At 43.4% G+C, this 14,981-nt stretch overlaps 1 protein-coding gene across 2 annotated transcripts; it reads right to left on the bottom strand.

Moving 5' to 3' along the window:
• Window positions 1–740: 740 nt before the first annotated feature.
• Window positions 741–6,195, bottom strand: LOC136467410 (uncharacterized). 2 transcript variants are annotated; one of them, XM_066466096.1, is made up of 7 exons: window positions 5,928–6,195; window positions 5,255–5,299; window positions 4,218–4,843; window positions 3,757–3,949; window positions 3,431–3,495; window positions 2,464–2,674; window positions 741–1,261 (listed from the first exon to the last, which is right to left on the bottom strand). In XM_066466096.1, exons 1-7 carry the CDS (start codon window positions 6,081–6,083, stop codon window positions 899–901), a joined length of 1,659 nt encoding a protein of 552 aa, XP_066322193.1. In that variant the 5' UTR covers window positions 6,084–6,195; the 3' UTR covers window positions 741–898. The 2 variants fall into 2 exon arrangements, with proteins under 2 accessions (XP_066322193.1, XP_066322194.1); XM_066466097.1 differs by lacking the exon at window positions 5,255–5,299.
• Window positions 6,196–14,981: the final 8,786 nt, after the last annotated feature.

The following is a 14,981-nucleotide window of genomic DNA, read 5'->3' as shown; positions in this document are numbered from 1 at the left end:
TGTGGCTTACCTTGTTTTGCAGTTTTAGTCATATCGAGGCCACTCGGTTTTCTTGGCCCTTGGCCCGTTTAGTTTGGTGGAGAAGGGAGGAGATTCAGGGCTTGTCCAGACCGAGGGAACTGGAAGTGGATTTTATCCCCTACAAGTCACCCCACCCCTAAATCCCCTCAAATTGAAGATTAACTGTTGTTTGGATGCGTATGTATTCATCTCAATCTACATGTGTTGAAGTGGATTGAAGTGGATTTAAACTAAGTTCTATTCCATTCCACTCCAACACATGTGGATTGAAGTGGATACATATGCATCCAAACAGGCCCCGTTCGGCTTACCCCATATCCGGCTTATTCAGCTTCTTTTTTCAGCCGGAACAGTGTTTTTCAGCCAGTTTCAACCAAAATTCTGCCAGCCGAACGGGGCCTAAATCCTTCTTGTCCGCTTCCAGTACCGTTAAGTAGGGGATTAACTAAACACGACCTAAATGGGTGCCAAACTTGGCTCGCCAAATATTGGCTTGGCGAATAAGAGCCACAAAAACCAAACATGCTCCTAAAGCCACATTTCTGATCCCACCAAACAAACAAAAAGTCTTGAAATCCCTCCATCTAAGCGCTCTTAACCCTCTCCTCAACTACCTCTAAACAAACACACTCTTTACTCTTACTCTAGAGTCTAAAGGGTCACTGAGCAATATCGCTACATCCTACAGCTAAAGCAGATAGTATAGAAAAATATAAGGCACACGACAAATAGAAGTACATTGATGAGATCTGGAGAACTAAAACCATCTATAACTTCTGTAGAATCATACATTTGACGCAATCAGATAAGAATGCCTGTGGTTATTAGCACTACAAAAATTGGGTGTATCTATTGGGGAGGGAAAAACATGAAGCTCTCAGGGCTTCTTATCCACGGGCCTCGAAGCTTTTTGCATCCATGTTTCGATCTGCTTCATTGTCTTCTCTCTCCTACGTTGCAGCGCTTTGAATTCCTCAGGACTGAAAGGAGGAGGCAGGTCACATGGGCCAGCATCGCTGGCGGATCTCACCATGGAGTCCTTCATGAACTTCTTCTCGCGGCCTATAGCTTGGCAAGCCAAAGATTCGGGACAGACCTCAATAGCTTCAGGTGGTTTTGTTGGCTTGAATCTTAGGAGCTTGGCATACTCAGTTAAGAGGTGAAACATGTAATCATAAACATATTCCATGCTGAGCTCTTTTTGAATAAAGTTGCTTCCTTGCTTTCCTATTCTCTGTGCCTATATTTGCAGTGGGATACATGGATATGGTTACTATAAAAAATGCAAAAAACTTTACAAATGTACGTAACAAAGCATTCTCTATAGAAGAAAAGGTGTGCTCTTTACTCCAATAATATGTTATTACTTGTGAAAAATCAAGGAAAATTGGATTAGAAAAGTAGACAAGTATTCAAATTGACGACTACCCACAAGTTATTTTCTATACTTAAAGCACAGAACATTCAGCTATAACATATGCTACAAGGAGAAAAAACAGTCTTATATACTGCTTGAGCAACTTCTATTAAAATATGAATCTGCCTAACACTAAAAAATTGATCTAGAAAAATCTTCCTAGAATTATGCTGAGCATGACATGCGTCATGGTAGTTTGATTAATATAGGTGACACTAGAAATATCTCCTGAGTTGAGACAGCACAATGCACCTTATAACCAATGTATTTCATCATTCATGCAAATAAGTAAGATACCTTCTGTAGTGAAGCTTTGTTACACTAACAACTAACATGCACTGACCAATCTCTTTACCTTATGATAGGCACCTAATCAAACAAAGCATACTTCTTTTAACTCATTTTTCACACATAGTAGTACCTGGTGACGTTTGTTTTGGAAACAAAAGAAATTCTCAGCATCCTGACTCCCGTGTCGTCTTTCACCAACCGTTTGTCCTCTCTACTACTATACAATGTGTACAGTCTTACGCTTATAATAAATATATTACTCTTAAAATTTTTGTGTTAAAAAGTTGTTCTTTCTTCTTGTTATGAGGTTCATCTGTAACAAGTCTGATACCTAGATCTAGCTAACCTATTTACATCTGTGACTAATATATGGGACCTAACTCAAAACAACGGCCAAGTCCAACTAAGCACCAACTTGTCAAGGCTAGTGATGTACCTCCTGCTGCATCACATCGCATGATCAAACAAGGAAATAACCAAAGGACCTGTTTGATTCTCTTGTGCCAATAAGTTCAGCCAAGTAATGCAGTGAAGCTTTGTTAAAGGGCGTACCCAGTGCAGAGAGCTCCCGATCTGTGCGGGGTCTGGGGAAGGGTGTCAGTGGCAAGCCTTACCCTCGCCTGTGCAATGCGAGGAGACCGCGACTCGAACCCGGGGCCTTCCGGTCACAGGCTGTAAGACTCTACCGCTTGCACCAGGCCCTGATATAATAAAGATGTACACAAAAAAGATACCTTCTGTTTGTGAGAGTTGCCCCAATCAACAGCATACTTTATGGAGCTACACTTATTGTCATCCCAAATTGGCCAATAATGTTGCATGGGCATCAGCACCCTTGAATAAAAATCGTAGTATTTTGGTGTAACCACTAGTGTCATGGAATCACAAGCTAGAATATACTTCTCACTGACTGACCATGCTGATCCTTCAATATAAATCTTGTACCTGTCACCCAAAGGAAAAATCTCAGTATTATCAACAGAACAGCATAAATTTCAACTTGTCTGCAAGAAAAGAAAATAGAGACTTTTCCCTGTGTGCCCTTATAAAAGATCGTAATTCTCTGTGTGTCCCTGAAAAAATTCAGCGGTCTTCAGCGCCACTACTCCAACTTTTTCGTGTCATCCATGCCACTTCCGTCAGTTTGGGCTCTAACGCCGTTAAACTGCAGGTGTGAAAAGACGAAAATGCCCTTAAATTCAAATATATTATTAATTTTTTTTGAGCATCTTAACGACTTCAAATGAAAAAACTCAAAACTAGAAAGTTGTAGATCTCGTCGAGATCTATAATTTTCATATAAATTTTTTTTTTCATTTAATTTCACAAAAAAAAAAAATATGATTTTTCTAAGATATATTAATCATATCAAATCATATTTTTTTTGCGAAATTAAATAAAAAAAAATTTATATGAAAATTATAGATCTCGACGAGATCTACAACTTTCTAGTTTTGAGTTTTTTCATTTGAAGTCGTCAAGATGCTCAAAAAAAATTAATAACATATTTGAACTTAAGGGCATTTTCGTCTTTTCACACCTGCAGTTTAACGGCGTTAGAGCCCAAACTGACGGAAGTGGCATGGATGACACGAAAAAGTTGGAGTAGTGGCGCTGAAGACCGCTGAATTTTTTTAGGGGCACACAGGGAATTACGATCTTTTATAAGGGCACACAGGGAAAACTCTCAAGAAAATAAACCTATGGGTGCATTGACCAGCCAAATTTGACTGTTTGTATCCTGCCTTGATCTCCTTTAGCCAATCCTAAATGACCAAAAAGGAAAAAAATAAAAGCTAATCAATCATGGGTCACCATTACTAGAACTGTTTCATTGATTCTTTCAGAAAAAAAAAGAGAACTGTTTCATTGAAAAATTAGTTATCCAGTAATTCTAAAAGATTTAAACATTTTATGGGCAACAGAATTGACAAAATAATGGAACTTCGTTCATGGAAAGACATTGGGTCATCACAATTTCTCCAAGTACAAGAAAGTGCGATGTAACATAAAGAGAAACAAAGTACCTGTTTGTAAATCCTTGCATTCCATTCATGCTCACTGGAGACGTTACACTTAACAAGCTCCTGCCTTGTAACTGCAACATCTGGATTCCCTTTCCAGTAAGCATAAGGTTCTCTATTCAACCATTTCACCCTCTTTTTTCCACCGTTCAATTCCTTCTGCAGAGCATCCCACGGTTTTATGTTGATCTCAGGCCTATCATGAGTCATCACATACAGTTCATTAAGTGTTTGTGCTTTGTCTGAACATCACAACACAAAAGAACAGATCAACCACAATATCACTTTAGTAACTCCCAAAGTAAGACAATTAGAAATGGCACTGAACTTTTGCATTTGGTTCTCATTGAATTCACTGTGTTATAGACAACGAATGCAGTCAATACGGATATAACCGTGTCAATGCACGAAAAAACAAAAATATACAATTTATGCCAAAAAGAAAGGCATGATCGACTGCTTACCAGCCCCAGAATGACCAGTCTGGGAAGACAACATCTAGCGTCTCATTGTCGCCGCAGTACCTGAAGAGCGGCGGCAATACCGTGGCGTTCTCCCCTTCGTACTGGTCGGCGTGCACGACGGGCCAGTCGACGCAGTCGAACATGACGTCGAGGTCAGGGACGCGGCCGGGGTAGCGCCGGAGCAGCTGCAGAATGCCCCAGATGGTGAAGAGGTCGCGCGTCTGGAACGCCGGCGCGATGCGCTCGATGTACGCGCGGCCCCGGATCACGACGAGGCGGAAATTGGCGGTGGCGCGTGCGCGGTCGACCATGGCGCGGGTGATGCCCCCAGAGGCGCGCCATGGGTGGAGGTCCTCGTGGATGAAGCGGAAGTATGCGGGGCAGGTTGAGGAGGCGTTGGAGTTGGCGGGGAGCGGCGGCGGCGGGTCGGGGAAGGCGGCACAGGTGGAGGCGGAGGAGGCGTTGGGGGAGAGCACGAGGTCGAGGGTCTGGGAGATGTTGCTGGGGATGGTCGGGTCACGGGGAAGCGGCGGCGCCGGGCAGGAGAGAGAGTAGGTCGGCCGAGGCGGCGGCGGCGCGGCGGGGATGGCCGGGATGGAGGTGGTCTGCGTCGCCGTTAGGATAGCCTGCAGGGAGAGGAAGACGATGATCAACGGTCGTGTCTCTCAGCGAGCAAATCTTCTGCGCTGATGCTTGTTCAGAAATTTTAATCAGCTCCTTTTATATAAAAAATAATCTTAATCAATTTTTTGTGTGCTTTGGTTCGATGCTATCAGCTTCTTTGTATTAAAAAAATAATGGAAAATAACTTGGAGGAAAAGGGGAACGTGATCAGTTGATCAGTGGCGTATCCAATTTAACCCCGGCCCAGATGTTTATGCTGATAATAAGGATACTAAATCTCCATTTTTTACATATTTTTTGGTATAGGAGTTGGGGTGTTGCAGCTTGCAAGCAAGAACAGCATATTTAAGAGTATGTTTCTGTGAGTGATTGCAGAAATTTTGTTTGGAAATGAAGGGTCGGAGCTTACCTACCGGCTTTGAGCTCCACTGATCCAAATTGGTGATTGACAGATGAGTCTGCACATGTTAAATTGATTGTTAATTACTTCCTAGGTTAATCCCCATGCATCGGTTCAGTAAAACTATTCTTTGCATCAATCAGACTCAACTGAAAGATTGTTAGTTACTTCCTAGGCTAATGCCCATGCATCGGTCAGTAAAACTACTCTTTGCACCAATCAGAGTAACTGAACTGAAACAACAATAGGCAAATCATTGAACAGCGATAGATGAAACGCGTCAACAGACGTATTCTTTCACGGTGCCTTTGACAACTACTGTCTACAGTCTCTTATTTAGTTCATAAAAAATCAGAGGGCGAATTTAGATGGAATCCGAATCAATTTTGAGTTTGTAAATGGAAAATTATATCACAAAGTTATCATGAATAACGAGGATAGAGTCATTTATCATCCTTCCTCGGAGAACTGATTGGTGCGAGATGATTCTGTAAACTTTTATCCGCGGTCGCACCACGAAAGAACACAAAATATTTAACCTCCTACCAGGCTACCACACCGTTCCTATTATTTAGTGCTCCTAATTATCGCATCCAAATGTGGGAAACAGTTAAACAGAGAACATTCGAAAATGCAACCAAGTTCAGATCGCAATGGGAGAAGAGGAATATAAATTCTGCACTTACAGTGGTGGTGATCCAGCGGGCGGACACGAGGACGCCGACCACGACAACAAAGAAGAAGAGGAAAATGGCCGTCGTCACCGGCGATGACGACGAGGAGCCCGGGCCTTTGCTCCATCGCCGGCCGTCCGGGATCACAGCCGCAGCCGCCGAAGCCATCGCCCCCTTGTCCAGCGCTTCGTTTTGAGAGATCTGGACCGGCTATTCCTAGTTCTTTCTCGCCGGGTGCGTCAGGCATGGAGCCCGGGAGTCGCCAGGGGAAGTTGCGTCCGCGCCGATCACTCAGGAGTCAGGAGGGCGTGTCCACGTGCTGCGTAGCAGCGTAGGGGGCTCTGCATGCGGATGATGATATCTTCAAAGGACCACGCGTTTTACTTAAAGATTATTATTAGGAAGGAATTTAGTGACACTAACTAACTGTGTGCCTGTGGGTTGCTACCAGAGCTTTAAAAAAGTCAGCGCAATGATACTAACATTGAAAAAACATAATGTTTTGGTATCATTAGAAACTTGAATTTATTCAGCAACATGATGTTTTGAGCCACATGGACATACATAACCGTCTAAGAACAAGGAACAAAACTTTTTTTTTTATCTCTCTCCCAAATCCCCACATCTCCAGCTGGGGCAGTCGATGGCATATTGCCCGACGTACATTCTTGAAGGGTCATCTTTTTGTTAAGATAGTCAACCGTTACTTATTATAGCCTCTTCTTTCCAAAATAGAATGATGTATGTTCATTTAGTTTCAATTTAAAATTCTAAAGAGGCAAAAGTTAAATCACATCCAATTGGTCATTCTTTTGTGCATATGAATACGGCATACATGCCTTTATTTTAACTTTAGCGTTATGCGTAGCCAAATTCAATTACCATTGTCCAGTACTAATCTTTAAGAGATATAGTAGCTTACACGTCACATTTGTTTAGCATAGACAAAGCACCTATCTATTAGAACTAAAAGAAAGAAAAAAAATATCAAACTCGCCTAATCTTCATTGTGAATTGTGCTTTTCAAGTCTCTTCACATAGTATTATATGAAAAACGATTTAGTAGAACATGGTGACATTGTTACAAAGTTCAAAATTTCTCGATGTCGTACATGAACCACAAAGAAGAGCATCTCCACCAGATCTCTTATATTGCATCTCCTATAAATTGTTTTAGGTGAGTGCCTTAAAATCAATTTAGTATATAGGAGAGCATTGTTTGTAACAGAGTATGTAAAACTTGTTTTCTATATTTGTTTAGGGATAGGTGAGAGGGGGTTGTTAGGAGAAATGATGCTTTTTTAGAGATCTCTTAAACATTATAATAATATAGGAGATGAGATAGGAGATCTGCTTGTGGGGGTATAACCCCTGATACCCATAGGCTGTACATGGGCCGAGCCGCCAGGGGAGGCCCAGCCCGCAAGACTACACCGCGCGAAGCACGGCACAGGTCGGCGTGCCTCGCAAGACTGTGTGAAGATGCTTGGCGATCAAGGATGATCTGTTCGGATATACTAGATTCCGCAATCTTTGTAATTGCTATCTTGAAACCGATTAGGATAAAAACAACCGACCTGTAACCCTACCTCCGGACTATATAAGGCGGGTAGGGACCCCCCTCCCCACATTTTCATCAAAACTCTCATAATACAATCTACAAAGACACATGAGATAGGGTATTACGTCAAGCTGACGGTCTGAACCTGCCTAATCGCTGTCTCTTGCATTCTGTGTCACCATCCGATTCCTTCACGCGCACCTCCACCGATTCATCTACTACCGTGGGCATACCCCTCGATAGACTGCCGGACGTATTTCGTCGACAACAAGGTAGGGGTGTGCACTTGATCCCATGGCGAGCTAGATGAAATCCTATAATCGATAGCTCGATGGAGCTCAAGATCAACTTCGCAACCAAGGCAACTCGGTTGATCACCGCGGCGTCCTTCGGCAACACGCGACGACCACGACGATCTACGGCGGGCCCTAATGCTGAAACGCATCTCGCAGGAGTGCGTTCTGGTGTGCAGAGCCCGACGGCGGCAGGCGGCCCCGTGCTTTGCGCGCATAAGTATGAACAGCCCGGCTCGACGACGCGCATGTCAAGTGCAACGGCCAACCGGGATCCAATCTACTCGGTCTCATGATGATTCCAGACCATCATGTTAACCGAACCTGAATATGACACGGGCATGAATTAACTTGTGAAGGCACCTCTCGTTCTTTCCAACGTCGACAAAGCTACGTGTGCGGAGGGGTTTATGAGCAATCATCATCAGATGTTCTCCAGTGTCGTACAAATTACGAGTGGTCTACATCACCATGACGTGAAGATGATGCCAGCAAGCAAAAGGCTTTCACCAATCTACACGTGACAACAATCATTCAGAAAGCTAAGTCAAGTTGTTTTATAATTAAATATTGTTATATGAATACTTCCATATATATCCATATGACTGCATGATTTCTGTTGGGTGGAACCTAATCGCATCTTGTTGTTGCTCATAATTTCTGATCGGATACGTAAGATCGTTTTCATGGATCACGACAACCAGCAATCAGGAAAGGAGGCCAGCGATAACACGATGTGGAGCCGTGTTTCCACCAAAGATGTTGATCAGCCGTACAAGCTAATTGGAGTAGTTGAAGAGATATACAAGCACATATGCATCTGGATCTACACCACCATGCAAGCGACCTCACGTATGTTAGACATGCAAGGAAGATCTTGGACTGTGCCCTCGCCTCGGTCGAACATGCCTAAGGGCTTCACCTCCCCATGTGGATTGACTCCGTCAGGCTCCGATTACGCCCGTTCGCCTACGACTCCACGTACTCGTCCGAGCTGTCAAGCCAATCGTTCGAGCTGTCAAGCGAGCCATCCAAATCAAATCCATCTACTCGGACATCATGACTCGTTGGCTCCTCTACTCCACTTGGCGTCAATCAAGCCAAGTCACGCTTTAATATTCTTCTAAATATTCTCTAAATCTTCATACGTCTCTAAAAGTGCAATCAAGCCCTAATTATGGGTTTTGATGATAAGGACCACGCAATTAGAGAACTAATAAAATTTAACGAGATGACAAGCAGGGAATCTATATTCGAGGATGTTACACGAAATGGAGGAGCCCCCAATTATAAATGTTGATGGCTTCAAACTCAAAGGAGGTTTAAATTCTTTTATATTTTAAATTTGAGTATAAGAAAAGTCATACTATAAAGGGGGACACAATGCTTAAACTAACATGTGCTACCAAGTGCTCAATCTTACACATATATCCTCAGTTACTCAGCCAAGACAACCAACACTTCACTCTTACCCTTGCTGTCTTGCCTGGTGTGGCAGTGCCGCACCTGGAGAGAGGCACTACCATAGTGCGACACTGCTGCACTTGAGCCGTGGCACTACCATGACTTAAGTGATCGTTGGGGCTAGGGGGTACTTATACCTTTCCCCTTCCTCCTCAACGTCACTCTTCTCTCTCCCACTCATTCAGCTCGTCCAAGAATAGAAGAGTGCCCTTCTCTCCCCTCCATTGGTGACCTTGTGCTCCCAAGCATTCTCCCTTGATTTCCCCATCAATCCTTGAGAGAAAAAGGTCCCAAACTCAATTAGAGAGCATATACTTTGATTTTCCAACTCAAAAGAGCACTTGGTTCACGTTTTGGTCGACGGTTGTGTTTATTAATCTTGGAGCTTTGCTCCTAGCCGGCTAGGGCGTCGCTCGTGGAACTTGCCAACTTGTGTGGTAGCCCTAGAAGGTTTGTAACCACCTCTTGAAGCTAGTAAACTCACCCCTCATCTCAAAAGTTGAGTCTCTTGACTTGAGAACGAGGAAGGGTTACAAAGCCCTAAGCTTTAGTGGCTAACCTCAACAACATGGACGTAGGCAAGCCTTGGTAGCGAACTGAACCATGGGTTAAATCATCTTGTCCCCTTGTGCTTGATTTACATCATTTGCATTTCATATTGTTGTTAAGGTGATTTCTAGGGTTTGTGGTCTATCTACTTATGTGTTGTGTTCCTACCACTTCTAGCTCTCGATCTGTGAATCTCATACCTACAGGAAGCTAAGAAATTTCTCCGATTCAAGATTACATTCACTGATTTTGAACTGTGACTCGAAGTTGTCTACAGGTGCGGCAGTGCCGCTGCTCTGGCCCGATAGTGCCACTGTCCGGCAGTGCCGCGAGGTCAGAGCGACAGTGCCATAGGTTGAATTTGATAAAAGTTTGAGTGTTTGTTTTGACATGCCTATTCATCCCCCCTCTAGGCTAACCAGAGATCCTACAAGTGGTATTAGAATAGGTTACATCATGAGCGCTTCACCGCATGAGGTATGGAGCCCGGAGGAGAAACTAGTGGCATGAAGCCGGTGGATGTCGACACAGACAGTAGCGAGTTGAGCGCATCAATAGCAAGCAACACCATGCTACCACATCTTGAGGCTACCGATGCCGAAAAAGCTCTCAATGACAATGAGAGAAGAAGAAGAAAGGAGGCAAGAAAGCTCAAAAGAGAAGCAAGAGAGAAAAGGAGCAGCAACGGTTAGAAGACAAGAAGCAAAGAAAAGAAGAAAGAAAGCTTATAAGAGAATCAAGAAGAAGAAGGAGAGAAGCTAGGAAGAAGAAGGAAGAAGGGAAGGCAACAAATGCATCATTAAGTAACATATCAAGTAGTTTCGAAGATAGAGATGATGATGAGTCCTACCAAGTGTCAAAGGGGAACAAGAAGGAGAAGAGAGGAAAGGGTAAAGCCAACAACAACAGCAAATATGCTGCCATGTCCTTTAACTATTCTTCTATACCTATGACTAACCATGATTGGAGGTATTTCATCAATGTACCCATGGGCAAGCTACCTCATTTTAATGGGACTAACTTTGCCAAGTGGAAGCACTTGATGAGAGCCAATCTTATAGGTCTTCACCCCAGCATTTGGGAGATTGTTTGCAATGGATTTGAGTCACCGATTGATCCCAAGAACCCAACACTAGAGGAGATGATAATCATTCACTCAATGGGCAAGCCACAAGTGTGTTGCTTAGTGCTTTGGATGGTGATGAGTACAATAGAGTAATTGGGGTTGATGTTGCCAAGCAAATATGAGACACTTTTTACCTAGCACATGAAGGGGTTGACAAAGTGAGAAAGGCAAGAATTGATTTGTTAATGTCAAAACTCAACCGGTTTGTAATCTTGGATGGAGAGGGGCAAGAAGAGATGTTTGATAGGTTGATGACAATGGTGGGCAAGATTCGAGGCTATGATTGTGATGAGCTAGATGATCATAAAGTTGTCAAGATTATGTTGGAGGATTATTCGCCTAGAAATGAGACCATAGTGACTCTAATTAGAGATAAGAAGAAGTTTGAGTACTTCACACCAAATGATGTACTTGGTAGGATCTTGACCTTTGACATGCAAAGAGAAGAAGCAAATGAGAGGAAGAAGCTTGGTGAATTGCAAGCAAAGCTAGAAGGCATCAAGATCAAGTATGTAGCTCTCAAGGCCAACAAATCAAGTAAGCAAGGCTCTACAAGCAAGTCTAAGATCAACAAGCAAGCTTTAACTAGCAAGCCCAAAGCAAGCAAGCAAGTCCAAGAAAGAGTAGAAACCACATCATCTTCAAGTGAAAGTAAAAATGATGATGATCAATATGAGAAGGTTGATAATGTTGCTCTCTTTATGAAGAGGTTTCACAAGGGGCTAAAGAAGCAAGGCTACAAGGTAGTGAAGAGAAACTTTCCAAACAAAAAAAAGAGGATATGCTACAATTGTGGTAGCACCGATCCCTTCATTGCCAAGTGTCCATATGAGATCAAGGACAATAAATACAAGAAGGACAAGAAAGAGGAGAAGGCCGACCATAGAAAGAGCAAGAAATACATGGGAGAGTCTCATATTGGGCATGAATGGGACTCAACTAGAGAGAGCACAAGTGAGGAGGATGAGAAGGTTGCAACCATTGCTATTCACAAGTCATCCCCTACACCAAGGCTCTTCAACAACATGTCTGACGATGACTACTACTCCCCTCACATTTGTCTCATGGCAAAGGGTGAGAAGGTAAAATCCAAATCGAAGGCCAAATCTCCTCCATCTCCTAGTGATATCTCTAGTAGTGATATTAGTGATAGCTCTAGTGATGATGAATCTAGTGATGAAGAAATTAATCAAATAACTAAAAATTTGGATGGAAAGACTAAATTATTCATCACTAAGCTAATGGAGGATTTAGAGAGTGTCTAAGCCGAGCTAGAATCTAGAGAAGAGACTATCGATGCGGGACCCATGGGATACCCCTCAAGGAAGGGAGAAGATCTAGTCTAACTAGGATTCTTTCTATGTAATCTTAGTAGTAGTATTATTCTATAATCCTACTAGGAACTCTTGTTGTAAACCGACTAGGACTCTAGCCTCCTGACTATATAAAGGAGGGCGGAGTTCCTAGAGAAGAGAGTAAGAGACAACACTTTACAATCAATCCAACGCAAAGGCTAACGCTGACTGGACGTAGGGCCATTACTCGATCACGATCGAGGGCCCGAACCATGATAAATCGACTATCTCTTGCGTTTATTGTCGAGTTCTGCATACGTCGAAGCCCGAACAAACTGCCCCAGGTACCCCCATGGCAGGCTATCGGTGGTGAAACATCGACAGCTGGTACGCCAGGTAGGGGCTTTCGGCGAATTTGCATCCGAGAGCTCGACGGACCTCGACAACATGATCTTCTCGATGGGATCAACCTTCATCTTCGGTTCATGGATCTGCAAGGCAGGCGATGATGGCAAGCTCTAAAGCCATCTCCTCGAAGATTTGGATCACCATGAAGACCTTTCTATTTTAGCGACCATGATAGATCAACTCGTCGGAAGATTCACGCAGCTCATGATGTCCGATCCAACTCAGATTTCGCGGCTTTGCGCATCCGACTCAAACTCAAGCTTCGCATCTGAGATAGAGTCTTACCCGAGTTCTTTTGAGAAACCAAGTTCTTTTCAGGCAGGGTTCCAGAATGTGGCCTTGGCCTATCAAGAATACAACTCAGAATACACTTAGAGTCCTTTCAAGAAGTCGGGTCCTTTTCTGTTTGGACTCCACAGCATGCAAAATCTTATCAGGCATGGCCCGAAGGATCCCTCGATCCAGTGCTTAGAATGCCACTGAAAGGAGCTCAGGAAGGTCTCGTACTAACTATAACATCTCAAGACTACATCGTCCACTGGCTAGGTTCTGTTCCTGAGGATAGCGGTACCCAACTAGTCGGCACGACGACAACAACAATTCTACCCTACCAAGAAGGAGACTCGATCTACAACCTTGAAGCCTCTACTAAAGTTATCAACGACTACGACAGTGTGGAAACCAACGCCGATAACAGAACAATTCACGCACGAGAAGTATTCATGGTTCGACGTCCTCGATCACCATTGGTCCCCCCAGAAGCACCCGACATCAGGTCATCGGATGAATCTGAGTCCAACATATCACCCTTTATCTAGGGGCACGATGGTGAGACCGAGAATCAGAAGCAAGCTAGAGAAAGAAGAAACAAATTGAAACAAGGATGCCAACACCGTGCTAGGCAGTGCAAAGGAAGCTTGGATCAGATATGAGTTAGATCTGGCCAAGTACAATAGAAGAAAATTAGAACAAGAAGTTGAAGAAAGACACGTGGCAAATACACCCTACAATAGGATCTGAGAAGCATTGGAAGAACTCGGAGCGACCTCACATCCCAGTGAAAGACAAGAACAGCTCCGGGACCTTCTCCGATCAGCAGCCCTAAGGACGCACGACGGAAGGACCTGCTCAAGACTACCTACTAGGTCAACATCTCATGGGTAGGAAGATCAAAATCAAAGGAAGTCTGCTTTCGAGAGACTCGGACCAAGTGGAAGTCACAATAGAGAAAGTAGATGGGACCATAGTCAAAACTACCGAGTCGAACAACCAAGAAAGATCAAAAGCAAAGTACCTATTCAGATAGCCCCACATAACTACTCTCACCAAGACAACAGTTGGCTAGAAGGAGGTGCTAAATCAGAATACACAGAAGCCAGAACGCACGATAGATTCCCCTATTTTGCAAACAGACTTGCTTCAATACGACTACCTCACAAGTTCAAGCCATCCAACCACTCTAAATATGATGGCAAGACCGAACCAAGGCAGTGGCTTAGGATTTACTCATAGTCGATTGAACTAGCTGGAGGAGACGACGATATCAAGACCTTGTTCTTTCCCATGGCCCTAGAAACCATGCCCCTCCAATGGTTCAACAAATTAAATCCAGGGTCAATCAGAAATTAGGAGGACTTGCAAAGAGTTTTCTATGAAAATTTCATGGGTATCATTACGCACCCCATCACCCATGCAGAATTAAAAGGACTCAAGCAGAAAGGAGGCAAAAGTCTCAGAAATTACTATCGATGATTTGACGAACTACGTGCTCAAGTACATGACATCACTGAATGAGAAGTAATCGAAGCTTTCTCTCATAGAATCATGGCTATGTGGCAATTTCATGACTTCTGCAAAGAAAACCCGAGAAACAATGAAGAATTCAGACACATAGTAGAAAAGATGATTACTGCAGAGGAGAAGACACGAGAAAGGTTCCCGGATAGAAACAACCACGACAACCTGGATAAGCAAAATCATCGAAACATCAGACATCAAGAAAGAAAACGTGGACCAGACAACACCGTAGCGGTGGCTAACAAATCAAGGAAGTTTTCCAAACTCAGAAGGTATGACAACATTGAAAACATGCATTGCATCTGGCACCCTAAAGGAAATCACACCATCAGAAATTGCTACACCTTCAATGATCGATACACAAGAAAATATAATAAGGTAAACACTAAAGAAGACAATCAGAAAAAAGATGAAGACAACCACGAAGACAAGGGATTCCAAAAATCTAGGGGGACAGTAGTAGTGATCTTCACTGGGGCCCCAGATTCTAGAAGTAAACATCAAGAAAAGCTAGCTCTATGAACCATCATGGCAGCAGAACCAGCTACTCCAAGATATCTCAATTGGTCACAG

Source organism: Miscanthus floridulus, chromosome 7 (genome assembly GCF_019320115.1).
Source record: "Miscanthus floridulus cultivar M001 chromosome 7, ASM1932011v1, whole genome shotgun sequence".
NCBI lineage: Eukaryota > Viridiplantae > Streptophyta > Magnoliopsida > Poales > Poaceae > Miscanthus > Miscanthus floridulus.
The sequence above is the reverse complement of the archived record's forward strand: the minus strand, read 5'-3'. Positions and strand labels throughout refer to the sequence as shown.

Coding starts and splice junctions, on each gene's coding strand:
- LOC136467410 (XM_066466096.1), bottom strand. CDS start 6,083: ATGGCTTCGGCGGCTGCGGCTGTGATCCCGGACGGCCGGCGATGGAGC. Junction 4,844..5,254: donor ATCAGTGGAGCTCAAAGCCG/GTAGGTAAGCTC, acceptor CTCTCCCTGCAG/GCTATCCTAACGGCGACGCA. Junction 3,496..3,756: donor ATGCAAGGATTTACAAACAG/GTACTTTGTTTC, acceptor TTGGTCATTTAG/GATTGGCTAAAGGAGATCAA.